Source organism: Acomys minous (assembly GCF_964271855.1).
Source record: "Acomys minous genome assembly, chromosome: 2".
Lineage (NCBI taxonomy): Eukaryota > Metazoa > Chordata > Mammalia > Rodentia > Muridae > Acomys > Acomys minous.
In genome coordinates, this window is record NC_140484.1 from 43424482 (window position 1) to 43444388 (window position 19907).

The following is a 19907-nucleotide window of genomic DNA, read 5'->3' on the forward strand; positions in this document are numbered from 1 at the left end:
CACACATCAGTCCTAGAAAGTCTTGATGTCATCCTTAACACTATCAGCAAGTTTCCCTGTAAAACAGCCCCCAGTACCCCATCATATCTACTGTAAGAAAACATTTTTGGCAATATAAGACTCAACTTTCTAGAAATGTTGACATCACCCCCGAAGGGATGCACAATTGTTGTGAGGGGCCCCAGAACTTCCTGACTACAGATTCAATGGGACCAGCTGCCTCCAGCTCCTCTGGGAGTCTTCAGTTATATCAATGTAGAGCTCAGACCCCTGCAGAAAGACGTCGTCTCTGGCTTGACACATGATGGAAACATTCTTTGCACCATCTGTCATCAGGTACAAGACAAACTCAAGGGAGTTACACTGACCTCTAGTATGAGATGCAGCTCGTGATAATAATCTGTTTTTGAAAACAAAGGAAGAGTATCGTAGACTGTAGAATAAGACCTAAATTATCACTGGGTGCAGTGGCATACACCTTTAATTCTAGCATTCTTGAGCAGGCAGATCTCTCTGAGTTCAAGGCTGGCCTGGTCTACATGGTAATTTCCAGGACATCTAGGACTATACAGAGGGACTTTGTGTGTGTGTGTGTGTGTCTAAAATTACATTCTATTGGGAATGAGCATTGTGGCAGGGATGGAAATAATGAAAGACCTCTGGGAGTCAAAGATAAGGAGAGCCTGGGTATAGGACCGCATGCTGCCATTTGAAGTAGCCCTTGCGATCCAGTGTGGAATAAATGAATGGTGTAACTGAAGTGACGGTGATGCAAGGAGACTGGAAGAGCAAGGGAGATGCTCTTATTTTACCAGACTTGTGTTATTAACTATACATACTAATTCATTAAACAGATATTGTCAGGTGGAGAGATGGCTCAGAGGTTAAGAAGACTGGCTGCTCTTCCCAGCAACCACAGGGTGGCTCACAACCATCTGTGAGATCTGGTGTCCTTTTCTGGTGTGTAAGTATACAAGCAAGCAGAACACCGTATACATAATAAATAAATCTTTAAAAAATTAAAGATCAAGTTCAAAATTAAAAAAATATTGTCAAAAATTGTACTCATTGCTGGGGATTCAAGAGTGAACAAAGCAGATATGATTCCCTTCTTCATGGACAATAATGGTAATTATTTATCTTAAATATGTGTGAAATGGGGTAACAATCAGACATGAGAGGTACAGGTTGCTAGGAAAGCCCATGATGAATCAGGGATGAAGGAAACCTTGCTTATTAAAATGATACAAGAGCTCAGATGAAAAAAAGGAGGCATCCATTAGGTGAAAATTGAAATCAATCCCATTATACAGATGGTGACAATGAGCTATTGTAAGAGTCTCCCTGGATGCCCCTGTGGGCTGGACTGTTGAGGCTCATCCTGCCCAGAGGATGTGGCACCTGGAACACAGGACCCTTATAAGACCCTGTGCACAACAAAGAGAAGAGCTTTTCCATGGTGTAACCATTGCTTCTACTATCAAGGAGCTTTGTTCTGAAAAAGTGTTTGTCATACTGAACTGAATATGCACTGTGGGTATGACCTGCTCTCCGTCCCTTATCTCAGGAGAACACCCACAGCTCTCAACCAGCATTCTATCTGTGGGCTTCACACTGAAGACTGTCATGAGGTTCCTAAGAACAATAGGAAGTCACAGCAGACTAGAGAAAGGTGCTAGTGTGGAACACAGATTGAAAACTGCTTACAGTTAGGGGGAAAACAAGACAAGAAATCTGTGCCTTGTCAGAACAGGAACTGTCTTCTTGGGGTGAGAGAGCCGAGATGTGGAATGGAGCAGATTGTGAAGAGTAGGTGGAGGCTTGGGGTGACTGTTGTGAACAGTCATAAGGAAAGGGGTGGCAATAAGAAATGTGACCACATGCCAGTTAAAATAAGATGCCTACAATACAGTCCAGGGTGAACTTCTGTGACTGATCCAATGAAACTAATAAAACAAGATTGTGGAAAGTCAGAGATAAGCAACAACATTCACAATGTGTTTCAACAGAAACCTAGGCTAGCTATTTTGCTGGCTAGTTTTTGTTTTGTTTTGTTTTAAAGATTTATTTTGCATACAGCATTCTGCCTGAAAGCCAGAAGAGGGCACCATAGATGGTTATGAGCCACCACGTGGTTGCTGGGAATTGAACTCGGGACCTCTAGAAGAGCAGCAGAGGGTGCTCTTAACCACTGAGCCATCTCTCCAGCCCTTGTTGGCTAGTTTTATGTCAAGTTGATACAATCTAGAGTCATCGGGAAGAGAGATCCTCAATTTAGGAAATGCCCCAACCAAATGGGCATGTACTAAGGCTGTGTTGGATTTTCTTGATTGATGATACGTATTAAGCCCTTGTCTCAGAACAAACAAACAAACCAGAAAACTCCAAGCAGAAGTGGGAGCTGATTGTGAGCCTGGAGAACATGCCAGTACACAGTGTTCCTTAAAGTCTCTGCTTCAGTTCCTGCCCTCACTCCCCTCAGCTATGGGCAGTAAGTTGAAATAAACCCCTTCGTTCCCTAAGTTGATATTGTTCTGTCACAGCAATAGAAAGCAAACCAGGACACCATAGCATCTCCGGGATCCTCTGACAAGTCAGCATCAAGTCTGGCCCAAGACAAAGTGCCTCGGCTTCCTGAAGGTGTTTGATTTAAGAGTGGTATGCTGCTGGGCAGTACCAGGGATAAGCTCTTCTGGAAGTCCAGTGAGTGAAAGCTGACCAAAATACAGTAAAGTAACATTATCTTGTCTCTTATTCACTGTGCTCTGTGCCCAGATGATCATGACATCAACTGCTCCTGACTTCCTAACTATATTAGTTGGGGTTTCTATTGCTGTGATTAAACCATCATGACAAAAGTAAGGGAGGAAAGGGCTTATTTCCTCTTACAGCTTGTAGTCCATCATTCAAGGATGACAGGGCAGGCGTGGGTGCAGAGGCCATGGAGGGATGCTGCTTAGTGCCGTGCTCCTCACAGCGTGCTCAGCCTGCTTTCTTATAGAACCCAGAACCACCAGCCTAGGGGGTGGTACTTCCCCACCTCCCACATCAGGCACTAATTAGAAATATGCTGCATGGATGTGTCTACAGGCTTATTTGAAGAAGGCACTTTCTCAATTTAGGTTCCCTCTTCCCATATGACTCTAAATGGTGTCAAGTTGACAAAACAAACAAACAAAAACAAACCAACCCAAAAACGTAATAGCACATACAAAGAAGCAGCTTCCACTAACAGAGTACAGAGAAGATTGCCACCGGAGATGACACAAGTACAATCACTATTAAGCAAGCCACTGTCTTAGGGCTACTACTGATGCAATGAAACACCATGGCCGAAAGCAACTTGAGGAGGAGAATACTTAAGTGGTTTACACGTCTAGATCAGATCAGAGATCATAATTGAAGGAAGTCAGGACAGGAACTCAAATAAGGCAGGAACCTGGAGGTAGGAGCTGATGCCGAGGCCATGCAGAGGTGCTGATTACTGGCTTGCTGTCCATGGGTTGTTTAGCATGCTTTCTTATAGAAGCCAGGACCACCAGCCCAGGAGTGGTACCACCCACAACGGGCTGGGCCCTCCCACATCAATCACTAACTAAGAAAATCTCTTGGAGGCATTTTTCCAACTGGGGTTCCCTTCTCTCAAATGACTCTTGCCTCTGTCAAGTTGACATAAAACTAGCCAGCACAGCCATAATCTAACCAAAGAAGAGAAGAGTCAAGAAAGATTTCAAGAAGACCTCATCACACTGAAGATTAGTAAGCCTGGGAAAATTAATTTCAAATTAAAATGTTAAATCATTGATTAGTAAGATAAGTCCTACTCAAGCTATGTTTCCACAAGAGCCTGATAATGACTTGCAGAAAGCTAGAGAATGTCATTCTAATAATTAGAGTTGTCATCATTTCCCAGTACCAATTCTGTGCTAGGCAGGCATGACTGAGATGTGGTTCTTGCCTTGGAGGGGATATAGACTGAGGAGGAAGTACATCTAAATAGGCTAATAACTGCTTGTAGCAACTGCTGTGATACAAGCATGCCTGCGAACAGAGCAGGGGACACTACACAAGAGGGTTGGGGTGAGCAGAATTAAGGAAAAGAGCTTCCCAGGGATGGTGCCACCAGGCCAATGCTGGGCAATAGAGGGTGTCTTCACTAAGGTTTTACTGCTATGAATAGACACCATGACCACAGAAACTCTTATAAAGAAAAAGATTTAACTGGGTTCTATTCAGAGGTTTGGTCCATTGTCATCTTGGTGGGAAGCATGGCGGCATGCAGGCAGACATGATGCTGGAGAAGGAGCTGAGAGTTCTATATCTGGATCCAAAGGCAGCAGCAAGAGAGAGTAACACTGGGCTTGGCTTGAGCATCTGAAACCTCAAAGGCCACACCCAGCAACACACTTTCTCCAACAAGTGTACACTTACTCCAACAAGGTTACACCGCCTAACAAAACCATTCCCTATAGGGGCCATTTTCATTCAAACCACTTGGGGGGGGAGCGGGGGATGAAGCTATCCCACTAAACAGAGGAGCAGTATGTGCACAAGCGCAACAGGAAGGAAAGCATATTGAAAACTTCCAGCAGTGCTTTTTGTTCAGAGAAGACATACAGGGAGGAATGCAGCAAGAAACAAAACAACAAATATTCCAATGATGAGAGCATCTAACTGCTAAGCTAAAGAACACAGAGCTGAGAAGTCTCTGGTTTTCTACTTAGGATAGGCAAACAAGAAGAGAAGAGAAACTGAGACGAGACTGCTAGAGCATTAAAAATTAACTTCAAGAAGAACAGGGAGAGGGAGTCTTAAGAGAGTGATGGACAGTTACATTAAAAAAATATGGGCTTGGCGATGGGGGCGCATGCCATTAATCCCAGCGCTCGGGAGGCAGAGGCAGGCAGATCACTGAGTTCGAGGCCAGCCTGGTCTACAAAGTGAGTCTAGGACAGCCAAGGCTACACAGAGAAACCCTGTCTTGAAAAACAACAACAACAACAACAACAACAACAACAACAACAACAAAATTCCTCTATGCTCGCACACACAGTCCTACACAGCAAGGGAAATGAAGTGGAGTGCCCTGCGTCGACATGGATGAGCCTAGCAAAGAGAACAGTAATGAGGAGAAAACTTGATAGAAGGTCATGCATAAATGGCAGAAATATTAAGACACGCACTGCAGGGGGGCACAGTTGTCTCAGTGTTGGAGAAGACACTGTGGGATGGGAAGAATTGGGGTTTCCCATAGAAATGGTGATGTTTTGTCATCCCACACTAGCTGGTGGAGAAATGACGTCACTATTTTAATTTAAATATTGTACACACACACACACACACACACACACACACACACACAAGTCACTGGCCATCGATAAGGAGTTTTAATGGAGTGAGTGCCTGGGTGGTGTTTATGGTGTTGGTAAAAGTCATAGAACTCAGCTGGTAGGAGAGGAGTGTTATGAATGTTATTGTTCTAGAGACTGGATACAAATATAGGACATCAGGCCAGTTCTCAGGATGTTTGCTAACTTCACAATTCTTGGTCTTACACATCTGTAAAGCAGATAGGTAACAGTATATACCTTATTGGAAAAAGTAGAACCCTCTATATTTAAACCGATTAACGGAGTTTAGTGGTACCTTCCTATAATCCTGGCACTCAGGAAGCTGAAAGAGGGTGACAAAATCCAGACTAGGCTAGGTTACATAGCAAGACATTGTCAAAAATAAAATAAACAGTGCATAAAAGAACCAAAAAGTACTGGTTACTGGTGTCAGCCACAATCTTCATCATCCATGCAAAAGGAAGAAAAGCCAAGATAAAGTCGTGCATTTATGGAACACTTCTCAATTTGCCAACAGACACGCTAAAAACTACAACATTGATACAGAAGATTTAACTGTGGACATGTAGCCAGTCACTCATAACATTTCAAGTATATAGTATGCCCTATAAACAGCAGATCAAACTCAGACCTCAGAAAAATTTAACTTCTTTAAAAAGTATTTCAGAGATATAGTTTAGCACTTAAAGAGCACTTCCTGCTCTTCCAGAGGAGCTGGGTTCCATTCTCAGCATGTAGGCTAGGCAGTTCGCAGCCACCTGTAACTCCAGCTCCAGGGGATCTGATGCCCTCTTCTGGCCTCAAGAAACACTTGCACACACGGCATACATTCACACACACACATATACGAATAAAAATAAAAACAAGTCTTCTTTGTTTGTGGTTTTGGTTTTTTTCAAGACAGGGTTTCTCTGTATAGCCTGTCCTGGACTCTTTATAGAACAGGCTGGCCTTGCACTCACAGAGATCTGCCTGCCTCTGCCTCCCAGAGTAAAAAGAAGTATTTTTTTAAAAAAAAGTAACTGAAATGGGGATGGAGAGACATTCTGATGCCTTCTGGCCTCTCTGGGCACTTGCACACAGACGGCATACAGGCACATACCCATAAATGAATCCTTAAAAGGACAGAAACAGACTGCTCTTACCCAGAGTTCATTTTAAGGTATAATTAAATAACATGACAATGCCTAGGCATATGACTTGGAACTTAACCATGGCTGAGTGAATCCTAAGTTCACTTTCAATAGCTATTATGCCGAACATTAGTGACTCTGGTAAAGTCACAAATGATCTCTTTGTGATACAGGAGTCGTCTCAAGTACATTTAGAGAACTGACATTGAAAACCACCAATAGAGTTCCAAGCCAGCCTGGTCTACAAGGTGAATTCTAAGATAGCCCAGGGCTGTTACACAAAGAAACCCTCTTTCATACAAATAGATAGATAGATTGAAAAAGAAAAAAGAAAGAGAAAAGAAAGGAAAGGAGCCAGCATCAATGGATAATACTAAGCTAAGCTCTAGTTTTGTCTACAACGGAAGCCTCCTGGTTTGCATACGGACTTGGGAAATTCCTCCTGTGAATTCTCTCAGTGAGGAAGCACAAGCAGTTGGGTGCTTCGAAGAATCTTCTCGAGGCCAAGCCCGGGTTCTCAGGCGCATCCCTCCTGGGCACCTTATTTGCGGTACCCATCAGGAGCGCCTTCACTGTAGAGGACACATCCCAGCCTCTCAAGCGGACCCGGCGCAGGGCCTGGCGCGACCTGGTGGGCGTGGCCTGCACTCTGACGCACAGCGAACGTGCCGACGCACAGCGCCGTGTGCGCACGCCTCCCGCGGGGTCTCGCGGGCGACTGGAAAGGCAGAGCAGGCGCCAACCGCCCCGGGCGAGGCGGGAGGCGGGAGGGGGCGCGGGGCAGCTGGTAGAGGTCCCCGGGGCTGCGCGGTCATGATCGACTCTGTGAAGCTCCGGCGCGACTGCGCGGCCGACTTCTTCTCGCACTATGAGTACCTGTGCGCGCTGCAGGACTCGGTGCCGCTGCCCGCCGTGCGCGCCTGCCTGCGGGACGGCGTGCTGGACTTCAACGCCGACCGGCTGCGCGCGGTGGACTGGGCGCCGCTGCTCAGCACGCTCAGGGTGAACCGCGACCTGCCTCTGGTGGCCATCAAAAGCTCCTTCCAGCCGTGGCTCGGGGAGACAGGTCTGTGGCCCGGAAGGTGCGAGGGTTTTTGTCAGAAGAGGGAGCCCGGTGCAGCGTAAGCCTTGTGAGGCGGCCTCACCTAGCACCCAGCCACAAAGGAGTATTGGCCGTTGTCTCACTTGCAGGTTGCTGCCTCGAGCGGTTGGTTGTCTGGAGGAGTAGTCTAGATACGGCGTATGGCTCCCGATTGCCCCTTATCACAGGGAGAATGGCCAGCTATGCTCCCTGAAGGAAATATGCAGGATAATTTAGCTAATGGTTTAACCCACTCATGCTTTTGCCCCTGCCCTCTTCTTTTTAGGGCTTTAAATTTACAATCTCCCCTCACTCTTAATTGCAAGCGTAATACAGAAAAGGTGCGGTTGTAAAATAGAAAGGAAAAGAATATATATAACAAAACAAAAGTCTCCTTCAGGGACGTCTTTTAGGATTTTAAGAAAAATGTGTGTGAGTGTTTTGCCTTCGTGTATGTATGTGCACTGCGTGTACTCAGTGTCTGCGGAGTCTAGAAAAGGGGTCGGAACCCCTGGAGCTAGGATTGCACGCTGTTGTGAGCCACCGGATGAGTGCCTGGGAACTGAACTCGCATCCTTTTCAAGAACAGCAAGTATGCCTAACCGCTGAGCCATCTTTCCAGACCAAGGGACTTTTATTTTTAGCATCTCGTTGTAAACAGTTAATTCTGGTTATTTGCAGATAACGTGCGTAACTCCCCCCCAAACAAGTCATTGTGGTTCTATGGTCAATCATGAATATTTGCTTAGCTGCCAAAAATTTTATCATCCAATATGTATGTTCCTTACCGATCTGTGCATTTGTATGGCTGTGTATCTTAACTGTCGCCACATGTACACACACACACACACAGAAACCAGAAGAGGATGTTGGGTGTCCTCTGATCCCTCTCCACCCATTATTTTGAGATAGGGTCTCTTGAAAGTCCTGCTCCTGAGGCCTAGTTTATGTGGGTGCTGAGACCTGAACTCCAGACTTCACGATTGTACAGCAAATGAACTTTAACAGCTGAGCCATCTTTCCAGCAGCTAACCAATTTTTCACATCCTCTTTTATTTTTAGATTTGCAAATAATTGTGTGTATATGCGTGTGTGTGTGCATGCATGTTTGCATGTGTAGGCACATGTTCTTATGTACATGAGGCTAGAGGTTGAGAATGGATATTTTCCTCTATTGCTTTCCAATTTGTTGAAAACCAAGGCAGGGTTTTTTTTTGTTTTGTTTTTCTTTTTTCTGAACTCAGGGGACTTGCTGATTCCATTGTCTAGCTAGCTAGTTTGCCCCAGGGATCTCTCGTTGCTTCCCAGAGATTACAGGCTTTTACCTTGCTGGGGTTCCAAATTTGGTTCCTTGCATTTTCCCTTGCAAGCACTTTTATCAGTTTGGCCATCTCAGCCCCTAATTTATTTATTTCCTTTCTTCCTTCCTTCTTTCCTTCCTTCCTTCCTTCTCCTCCTCCTTTCTTTTTTAAAGAGTAATATGATGTAAGAAAAACAGGGTTGGTCACAACCTAGGGTTTGAATTTCTTATTTTAAACTCTTAATTCTCACACATATAAAAAGACATCGAAACAAGCCTGTCAGATGAGCATGGTGGTGCACACCTTTAATCCTAGCACTCGGGGAGGTAGAGGCAGGCTGATAAGAGAGTCTAGGACAGCCAAGGGTACACAGAGAAACCTTGTCTTGAAAAACTAAAACAAAAAACAAAGAAAGAAAAGAAAAAGAAGCAAACCTTGTTTCTTGACTTCTTAGAATTAAAGCATGTTTTTCATGTTAAGTGTCTGCAAGTGAATAGCCTGAGAGGGAAGGTGTGATGAAGCTGGGGCATGGTGATGATGATGATGGTGATGATGATGATGATGGTGGTGGTGGTGGTGATGATGATGATGATGATGGTGGTGGTGGTGGTGATGATGATGATGATGATGGTGATGGTGATGATGATGATGATGGTGATGATGATGATGATGATGGTGATGATGATGATGGTGGTGGTGATGATGATGATGATTTGAAAGCCCAGCCCTTTGCTAGGTCTGAGATAAGTATTTTGTACCTCTGAAGAATCCCTTGATTGCCATATTAATGACCCAGATTAAAGGGGAAATGAAGGTAGGTGCCTTAGAATCGAGGCAAGCGTGCCTGATCTTGCCTAGTATTTTATGTTGACTGTAAGAAGGCGGCCAGTGGACCATTAACCTTCAGACATTCTTCACAGCACTTCCCTGCCATGTATTCAGTGGGTCTAGGCTGTAGAATTTAACCTCCTAGACGCCACTGGTTTACCTCTCAGCTGTGTTTTGCCTGTTATGTTGAAGAAGCTCCTGGCTGGCTTTGCTCAGCCCGCGGTCTCGCTTAGCACAAGACTAGCACACACTGGCTGCAGTTTTTGCCTTCTTTACAGAGGCCCTGGAAAACGAGCTGTACTCCAGCCAGGCCTGCTGAAAGGGGTGCTTTTCCTAAATTGTGTGATTCAGGTACCTGTCTGTGTTCATTCCCTTTGTCTAATTGGTCCAACAGTTTTTCTAGCTCTGGTCCTCATCATTTGTGTTATAAAAGCCAGCTCTTGCAGACTTGCCTCAGCCTCTGAATTTCTCTCTTTTCTATCCTGAAAGGTCTAGCCCTCACACCTGCAGTATTTATACTGTCCAGCAGGTGTCAGGCTTGGATCCCTTTGCACAGTCAACTCCCACTCCCTCTTTCTGCTATATGCAAATTGAAGGTTTTCTTGAAGCCAACCCTTAGGTACTACTTTCTTGCCTCCATAAGAAACTCATACCATACATGGTTTGTGTTTCTATATCTCATGTGGTTTGAAATTTCTCTTTAAGGACATGGATCTGTGCCTTAGCATGAGGAGTTTAATACTAAGGTTGTTTGGCTGACATCACTGATTTGACAATGAATTTGTCTTAGGTTTGGATACACACAGAGTTTGCAGAAATCGAGTTCCTGCAGTAAGATTCAAAGACATGAGCTTCCAGTTGTGTAAGGCTCTTAAAGGCTGTTTAAGTACATCAATTGTGCTGAGAAATCTGGAGCTAAATGGGCTGCTGCTCAGAGAGAAAGATTTGACCAGTCTAACAAAGGTAAGCCTTGTTCATGTGTCCCACAGACATTTGACAGCTGGTTTTGGTGGGAAAATACTCAACATATATTTTACTTTTTCCCCCTGATAAGGGATTGAGTAAATCGGCCTCTTTGGTGCACCTGTCTCTTGCGAATTGTCCAATTGGAGATGGAGGTTTAGCAAGTGAGTCAAGTCATTACCTCTTGTCCTGTGGGGATCGGTCTCCTGTCTGTGTGTGTGCTGTGACGATGACCCTGTCTACCTTTTGGGGCTGCTGCTTCCCCTGAGCTGCCTCCTTCCTATGGCTGCTCAGATGCTGCCTGTTCTACTGGGAAGCTTATGCTTAATACTGCTGAGCTCTACTTAAGGTGATACGCCATAAAACATTTTTGTAGTGTTTGCTTATAGTCTATGGTTTTCCTTTGAGAAATATTTGTGGGAGCTGGGTGTACTGCTGCATGCCTTTAATCCTGCAGAGGCAGCTCTCTGTGAGTTCTAGGAAAGCTGGGCTCCACTCCAAAGACAGACAGAGAGAGAGAGGGGGGGGGGGGAAGAAAAATATTTGTGAGAAGGGCAATAGTAGGATGTAAAGAGAAGTTTAAGTCATCAGCATCTCCAAGTAAAAACAGCTGTAAATATAATTGTGGTTTGTTTTGTTTTGTTGTTTTCAGACATGGCCTTACTATGTAGCTCTGACTGTCCTGGAACTCACTGTGTAGACTAGGCTGGTCTCGAACTCACTGCACCCAGCTTTATAATGCAGTTGTAATGTCCATATATCAATAGGCAATATTTAAAGTATTCAATTTGGGCAAATCAGTAGAATTAAGCCTGTGCTATAATCTAGAACAGTACTTTGTTACTGACAAATTGCAACCAACCTATTAGTGGCCAGGAGGGTTGTAAGGTTTTAGGGATACATCTCTACACCAGCATAGCCTGAGACAGTGACTACACCAAGACTGCCCACATGGACAGGCGCTTAGTCTTACTGTGTTTCTTTTTTCTTTTTCTTAGTTATTTGTCAAGGTATAAAGAACTCTGTCACTCTCAAGACCGTCAACTTCACAGGATGTAACCTGACGTGGCAAGGAGCCAGTCATATGGCCAAGATCTTAAAGGTGACCATACGTTCAGACTTGAGTGAGCGATGTGACTGGTGCACGTTAGTACTCTGGTGTGGGGTGGCAGGGATTTTTGTGCTATCCGTACAGAGACTGCAGTTTTAGTTTCATCGCATGGCGTGACCATTGCTTGTTTGGCTTGGGATTCTGACCCTTAAGGATCCACTCTAAATGTTAGAAATACGACTTTAAAGTGTCATACTTCATGAATACTACTTCTTTGTTATTTTAGTTGTTGAAAATGTTGCAGCACCAAAAGACACTTTATACTATTACAGTATCCAGTTACTGACGTCAGCCTAACTACTGTAATTTATAAAATAAAACTAGAACATTCTTTATAGTTCTTAGAACTACTGTGTTAGGGCTAAAGTCACCTAACAGTTTGACATGAAGCCTTTTTGTGACTTTGTGGTCCAGGCTGTGCTTAGACTTACTGTATCACCCATGCTGGCCTAGAGCTTGCATCAATACCCTCCCTACGGCATCCCAAATGCTAGTTTACAGATGTTTGTCACCTCAGCTGGCTCATTTTTATAGTTGGTGGCACAGATGAAAGATAGAACTAATGCCCGTAGACCAAATCTAGCCTATTACATGTTTTTGGCAATTAAGGATGCTGAAGACCACAACCCTACCTAGTTGTGTGCATGTAACTGGCTACTTTTGTCTTACATCAGAAGAGCTAAGCAGTTGGCAAAGGAAACTGACCCACGTGGGGAGGTGAAAATATTTACTTTTGGAGCTTTACAGACTATACCTCCAAATAGTGGTTAAGAGCATAGGTTCTATTTTCTGGTATGGTGATTCAATCTTGTGAGGTTTTTGTCATCGTTTTGGCATGTGCATGCATGTGTGTGTGTGTGTGTGTGCCTGTCTGTCTGTCTAGGGTTGTTTGTTTTTATACTGGGGGTTGAACTAAGGCCTCACACTTTAGGCAGGTGCTCTGCCACTGAGCTATATCCCAGCAGTGTTTGATGTTTTTGTTTTGAGACTGGTTCTCTGTAAGTTCCCTGGGCTGGCCTTGAACTCACTCTAGAGCCCTGTCAGACTTTGGGCTTGAGATGTTTCTTCCTCACCCCATTGTGTAGCTGGGATTATAGCCCTCACCACTGGCCTAGCTAAGTTTGTGGATGCTGAAACCAGATGGCCTAAAATACGGCCCTAACCCATGGGTGATATGCTGCACCTGTCACTTCACTCTGAGGCTCTCATGTGCGCTCTTCCCTTTGCAGTGTCTGCCATTGCTTGTTGCTTTTATGTGGTTGTTCTTAATTGAAAAGCAGCATCAACATTACTCGTTTTAATGTCATTTCATAGCTGCTTTGCTTTTTTGATGGTCAAGCATTTAATGTCAGTGTCCCATGTTGGCAAAACTTACCTAGTAAATATAGAGAATTGGTTATAGTCTTAAAGGCTACAACTGCAATTAAAAATGAAATCTTTTTTTTTCTAAGGCATGTCCGACTCTTATTTTAGGACTCTAAAGATAGTATATATGTGTGAGCCATTTGGGTAAAAGATGATCTTACATCTTCTGACTATATCTTCTTATCATCTAAAAGTTGTACCTGTTGGCCTGACAGTTCAGTAGTAGAGCACTTCTTTGCATGCCCAAGGCTCTGGGTTTACTCCTCCATATCACACACACATACACACACACATGCACACACACATGCGCACACACACTCACACACGCTTGCATAACCCCCACCACCTGCATACACAGATTCTGTTATTTTTGTGTACATAAAATACTTACAACTTATATAGCTTTATATAGCTTATTAATAACCATGATACATGTTAAATGTTTAAATTGTATTGGAGACCTCTAGACGGCAGGATAGAGTTTAGAAATGTAGCAATGTTAAACTAGTTCTTTAGTGTGGCAGAAAAGGAAAATAAAATCCCTGAAAGTTTGGTGACTCGCCAGCTTACTTACCTGTTAACAGCTGTCACTGGTGGCTGTTCTCACAGCTCTAGCCTCACTCTGGCATCTTCTGAGGGCAGACTGCTGCCATATTTGTACTTAGTGGGTGTGGTCTATAATGAGCCATGCCTAGTTTCCCTTTAGGTTTCCCATTTCCTTCTCCAGCATCTGATTCCAAGCTGTTACTTTTGAAGTACCAGACCATGAGAAGGCATGAAGAAACCTGGGCTGAGAGCCTTCGCTACAGGAGACCCGATCTTGACTGCATGGCTGGCTTAAGGCGCATCACACTGAATTGCAACACACTGATCGGTGACCAAGGTGCAAGTGCTTTCGCAGACTCTCTTAGTGAGGATTTATGGCTTCGAGGTTAGTTAAATGAGCGAGGGAAATTGGATCCTCTAGTAGCTTTTATTGTACTTTTAACCTAAGGTCACGTATTCTCCACGGAAAGCAGTGGTACTTGTGATCAAAACATCTAGAAGTAACTACTGTTCGTTTTGACATATTTCAACCTTAAAAAAAATAGCTCGCTCTGTACACGTAGAGATTATAGCCATAATTCTAGCAAACTTGCTGTTTTGTAACCCTACTGTTTTTATTTACAGGTATGTGTTGGGGGGGGCGAGTTTGGTTAGTTGGTTGGATCAAGAGGTATCTTAGTTTGGGCAGCTATAGAATGCTGCAGAATGGTGGCTTAAAGAGCAGGAGCCTGTTTCTCCTAGTTCTGGGGCCTGCGGAGTCCAGTCAGGCACTGGCAGATCACCAGCTTGTGCAAGGCTGCCAAAGCACAGCATAGTGTGCTTTCTATTGCTCTGATCAAAGACTTACTGTCTTAGTTACTGTTGCTGTGAGTACACCGTGACCAAGGCCATGCTTAGAGAAGAAAGCACTCAGCGTGGAGCTGGCTTACAGTTTCAGAGGCTTAGTCCATTATCAGCGTGGTGGGGCGCGTGGCAGCACACAGGCAGACATGGTGCTGGAGCAGTAGCTCAGAGGTCTATATCCTGACCTGCAGGCAGCAGGGGGAAAGAGACTGGGCCTGCCATGGGCTTTTGAAACCTTGAAGCCCGCCCCCAGTGACACAGGCACACATACGCCCGCACAGGGCCACAGCTCCCCCTGGTGACTAAGCATTCAAATCTTTGAGCCTGTGCGGCCGTTCTTACTCATACCACCGCACTTCCCCAAACAACTCGGGGAAGAAAGTTTGTCGTTCTTGTTTTGTTTTGTTTCACCTTATAGCTTACAGTCCTTTGTAGGAGAAGTCAGGGCAGGAACTCTCCTTGTATTTAACGATACAATGTTTTGTCTGTACATATGTCTGTGTACCACAGTCATACCTACTTGCCCACAGGAGCCAGAAAAGAGCACTGGATCTCCTGAGACTGTAGTTAGAGTTGGGAGCTTCCATGAGTGTTGGGATGGAACCAGGCCCCCTGGAAGAGCAGCAGTACTCTTAGCCATTTCGCAGCCCTTCTTTTCTGGCTGTGAGCCTATCCTTTAATGGCTGAGCCGTCTCTCCAGCTTCCCCTTCTCCACTTTAAAGTATAGTTTTCTGAGATTCCTTTGGAATTCAGCCTTTTGAGTCCAAAAATTAAGCGCAGCATTTACATTGCCATTAGCATCCTTGCTAATCATGAACTCTGACAGTTGTTGTGATATTTTTTTCTCATACTGTAGGGAGTTACTCTTTTGCATGGGGGTAAGGTAAAGCCACTGTAGCACATCATAAAAGGGTTATTATTATTACTATTATTATTACTACTGCTTTTATTGTATATTCTTTTCTGACCTTTTTTTTTAATGCCCAAGATTTAAAAACTGCCATGACTAGTCTTGTTCAGGAATGTCCTAAACATGAATGAGAATTGTCTATATGTTAAACTATTGGAGTCAGTAGGTGACCTGTTGTCTTTCATCAAAAGCCCTTGACCTGCAGCAGTGTGGCCTCACCAGTGAAGGGGCCAAGGCTTTACTGGAGGCCCTGGAAACCAACATAACCCTGGTCGTTCTGGATGTAAGAAAGAATCCACTTATTGGTATGTTGTCTCTTTAAAAATTAACAAATGACATAACAAATCTGTATATTGAAAATTTTAAAAACTTAATGTGTTTATTTTCTAGTTTTGTAATTCTATGTTTTAAATGAATTATGCTTTGAAATTATTTAATTGAGTTATGCTTTGAAATTGTTCAAGTGGCTACCTATCCTAAGTGAACCCAGATAATAAGACTGATTTATCCAGCTCACTCCCCTACCTCCACCTGAATTTCTGGGTTCTTGGAAAGAACATTCCGTTTGCTTGCTAGTTTGTAATGAAAATTTAGATTTTGTATGATCATAGTCCAAACTCTGATCCAGATACTAAGCATATATGTAATAGTGTACCAGCTAGACAAAGTCAATCAGGGAGTTCAAGTGTAGATGTGTATGTATAATTCAAGAAGACTGATGGGGCGCTCCCCTGGAGGACTGACACTTCAGTGGATAGCCCAGTGAAGAGAAGACCGCATGCTGCAGAACAAGGAAGCACTGAGTGTATAGTACAAGATGGTGGGATGGTTGGAGGATTTGAAGAAAAAGAATGAGGCAGAGGCTGGAGAGATGGCTCAGTGGTTAGAGCACTTAGTGCAGTTGCAGAAGACTCGGCGTTGGTTGGTTCTCAGCTCCCACGTCAAATTACTTAGAACCACTTGTAAGTCCAGGACCAAGAGATCCAGTGCCCTCTTCTGGCCTCCACAGGCACCTGTATGCACAGGGTGCTCAAACAGTCAAGGAGACAGACACACGAACAAATAAATGAATAAATAGTGAATAAATTTTGTGCTGTGTGGCCAAACAGGAGCCAGAGACTTGATACTGTAAAGTCTTCAATGCCAGGTAACGGCAGAGCTATTCTAAGAAAGCTGAGGTAGAAAAGGGATAACCTGAGTAATACTTCAGCCAGGTGACCTTTGTGTGGCAGATATTACTGGAGCTGGGAAGAAGAGAAACGGCCATCTAGGAGGCTAACACAGAGCTCCAAGCCAGAGGGCACAGTGGCTTAGCTCACAATGGAAGGCTAGAGGCTGACAGAAGGTGTGCCCACAGGTGTCGGCCGTGAAGGAAGCATAGTTTTCAGATGTCTAGGAAAGGTGGTGGTGCAGCGCTGAGCAAGGGCGGCTGGAGAGGAGTGTTGCCGAGACTTAGGTTTGGCCTTTTGGGTGATGGTGGGATCGTTAAACTTTTGGTTTCCATGCAGAGGTTTCAAAGCCACGTCAGACGTAGAGTGCTGGTAAGCAAAGTCATACAGGAAACTAAGCTCTCGAAGAGGAGGAGAGTTCAGAAGCGGAAGTGTGTGTCGTCTGTTGTGTGGAAGAGCAGTGGTTGGTTTGCTAACCGGTCAGTCACTGGGAAGAGCCTTGAGCAGTCTCTCTCTCCTACTTTAGATCACTCTATGATGAAAGCAATTATCAAAAAGGTTCTCCACAATGGAAGGAGTGCACAGTCAGAGGTATGACTGGTTTCTGTCTCATGGGAAGAATTTCTCTGTAATTACAGTTTCTTTTGCTTTTAGTAAAACTGTTGATACTTTTCTCATGTCTGAAGTAAAATCAGGTGGCTTTTCTGTTTTGTAAAATATTATATCATTATTTAATTTGAGATCTGAGAACTGAAAATTACAAAGGTTTATTAGTGTACAATATTTTCCTCATGTCCAGTTAAAGTGGAGCCCTGTTGTTACCTGTGGCTGATGTTCCCTGGCTCTCTCTTCCAGTATCAGTGGATAACGTCCCCATCAGTGAAGGAACCGCCCAAAACTGCTAAGCATAAAAAGAAAACAATCGTCCTAGGAAGCAGTCGGAAAGGAAAGGCTACCATTAGAATTGGTAAGTGTCTCAGTCTGTCTTTGCTTTTTAGTGGCACCAAAACTTACACCTTCCATGTGTTAGGATGTTAATATTGAAGTCTCATCTCTTGGTCAATAGCCAGTGTTGATTGCAGCTATTCTGAAGCCTAGACTATACTTATTCTAATTCAGGTTACAAAAATTCATGGCGTGTAGAAATAGTAAATGAATCATTTGGAACGATTGCAAACATTTCTAGGTTTTTTTGTAAATTAATAGTCATTGTTGTTTGTTTTATATATATAAAACAAATATTCATCATCTTGACTATTTCCTGAATGGTGATTATTTTTCATAATTTGCAGTTGAAATCTGGAATGCCCTTTGATGCAGGTTTAGCAAACAGTGTTGGGGACTGAACCCTATGCATGAGAGGCAAGTGCTCTACCACTGAGCCACATTCACAGCTTGGTTGTTTTTGTTTTTGTTTTTTAAGTGACCGAACAAGTAACACATTTCAGTGATCTAAAAGCCGTAATATAAAACAGTGTTGAAGACAAGCTTTTAGCCCTAGAGCTGTAACGCTTTAGGAAAGCCTGCCTTTTTTGAGATTTGTTCTTGCTGTGTTGCTAGATTGACTGGGACTCTGATTCTCTTATCTCAAACTCCTTAGATGTGAATGCAGGGAAACAGCCACATGCTCAGACAGAAAAGCCTTTTTGTCTTAGGTAGTGTTTCTCTTGTGTGACAAAACACCATGACCAAAAGCAATTGAGAAGGAAAGGGCTTATTCTGGCTTACACTTGCACACGCAGTCCATCATCCAGGCAGGCAGGGCAGGGACTTAAGATGGCAGCGTGGAGGCTGGAGCTGCTGCAGAGGCCGTGGTGGTGGGGAGGGAGTGTAGTGCTGCTTATAGCCTTGCTCACCCTGCTTTCCTAGATGCCCTGGGACCACCCACCCAGGGGTGGTGCCACCACAGTGAGGTGGCCCTCCCCCATCAATATCAATCATTAATTAAGAACATGGTTTTTGGTAGGGGCATTTTCTCAGTTGATGTTGCCCCTTCCCAAATGATTCTGACTTTCGTCAAGTTGACATAAAACTAGCCAGCCAGCACATTCTTTAGTGCGTTATAGTATATAAATAAATGTATAAGTACTAGTTAATCTAAAATTTAGGCTGTCTGTTAGTTTTGTGATTGGGTACATATGGAAAGGTTCTTTTTATTAAAGAAGCATTTAGGGGTTGGCAGGTAGGTAAAGGTACTTCACCTGCCTTCAAGCCAGACCAACCTGGGTTCCACCGTCAGAACCCACATGATAGGAGAGAACCAACTCCTACACACACACACACACACACACACACACACACACACAGACACATAGACACATAGACACACACACACACAAACACTTACTCACTGTGACACATATACTCACACAATAGATGAGAATGTGATGAAAACTAACATTTTGTAACATAAACTTAAGATTCTTCTAAATATACGCATTTTATGTAATTTGGATCTGATATCTTTATATTTCTAAAAGTGTCCTTAGAGGATCTTCCTCTGGCTGATTTTAAACTTGCAGTGACTCTCCTGTCTCTGTCTCCTAAGTGCTGGGATTATACGCTCAAACGTGACAATAAATTATGTTCGAAACACTTTGTCTTAGTCTTGGCCCAGGATAGTTTTGAATTCACTGTGTAGCCACAGGTGACCATAAACTTGGGATCCTCCTGCTTTTGCCTCCAGAGTGCTGGGGTTACAGACTAGCATGATGCCCATTTTTACATGGTGATGAATATGAATGCAACTTAGAGCCTCATACATGCTGGGCAAGCATTCTTAACAGCTGAGCTTCAGTCCAGCCCAGAACACATTACCTTTAGCACAAATAACTGTTTTGTGATAAGAGGGAACAACAGTGGAAAAAATCCAGGTCTAATAAAAAAAGGGCATATATATATATATATATATATATATATATATATATATATATATATATATACACATATGTGTGTGTGTGTGTGTGTGTATGTATGTACATATATAATACATATAAAATGGATGCTTGGGACATAATGGTGTTGAACTTGTATACTTAAAGGTGGATCATACAGAGATTTTTAGTTATGTATTTAGTATAGTTTTAGAAAAGTATGCTTGAAGATTTTCTTCAGGTTTTACATAATGACATTAGCATGACAGTAGAACAGTTAAAGACCACCTCCAGGTCTATTATCCTGGGGAAAACCATATTTTCCTTTTTGCTGTTTTCTACAAAGTTGCACATGGCCCAGATGTGATTGGTGTCCTTTTACTGCATTCTGTGATCCTATATTGCAGGCTGTACTTTTTAATGAGCTCATAGG

General features: G+C 43.6%; 1 protein-coding gene across 3 annotated transcripts in view; it reads left to right on the forward strand.

Annotated features, from left to right (window-relative positions):
* Positions 1 to 7180: 7180 nt before the first annotated feature.
* Positions 7181 to 19907, forward strand: part of CEP78 (centrosomal protein 78) — a 55418-nt gene continuing 42691 nt past the window's right edge. For 2 of the 3 annotated variants that reach the window (XM_084772278.1, XM_084772276.1), the window contains exons 1-8: positions 7181 to 7550; positions 10485 to 10657; positions 10749 to 10821; positions 11656 to 11759; positions 13890 to 14064; positions 15624 to 15737; positions 17128 to 17192; positions 17457 to 17568. In XM_084772278.1, coding sequence (XP_084628404.1) covers positions 7298 to 7550; positions 10485 to 10657; positions 10749 to 10821; positions 11656 to 11759; positions 13890 to 14064; positions 15624 to 15737; positions 17128 to 17192; positions 17457 to 17568 — 1069 coding nt within the window. In that variant the 5' untranslated portion in view covers positions 7181 to 7297. The remainder of the gene's footprint in view (positions 7551 to 10484; positions 10658 to 10748; positions 10822 to 11655; positions 11760 to 13889; positions 14065 to 15623; positions 15738 to 17127; positions 17193 to 17456; positions 17569 to 19907) is intronic. The other variant, XM_084772277.1, reaches the window with a different exon arrangement.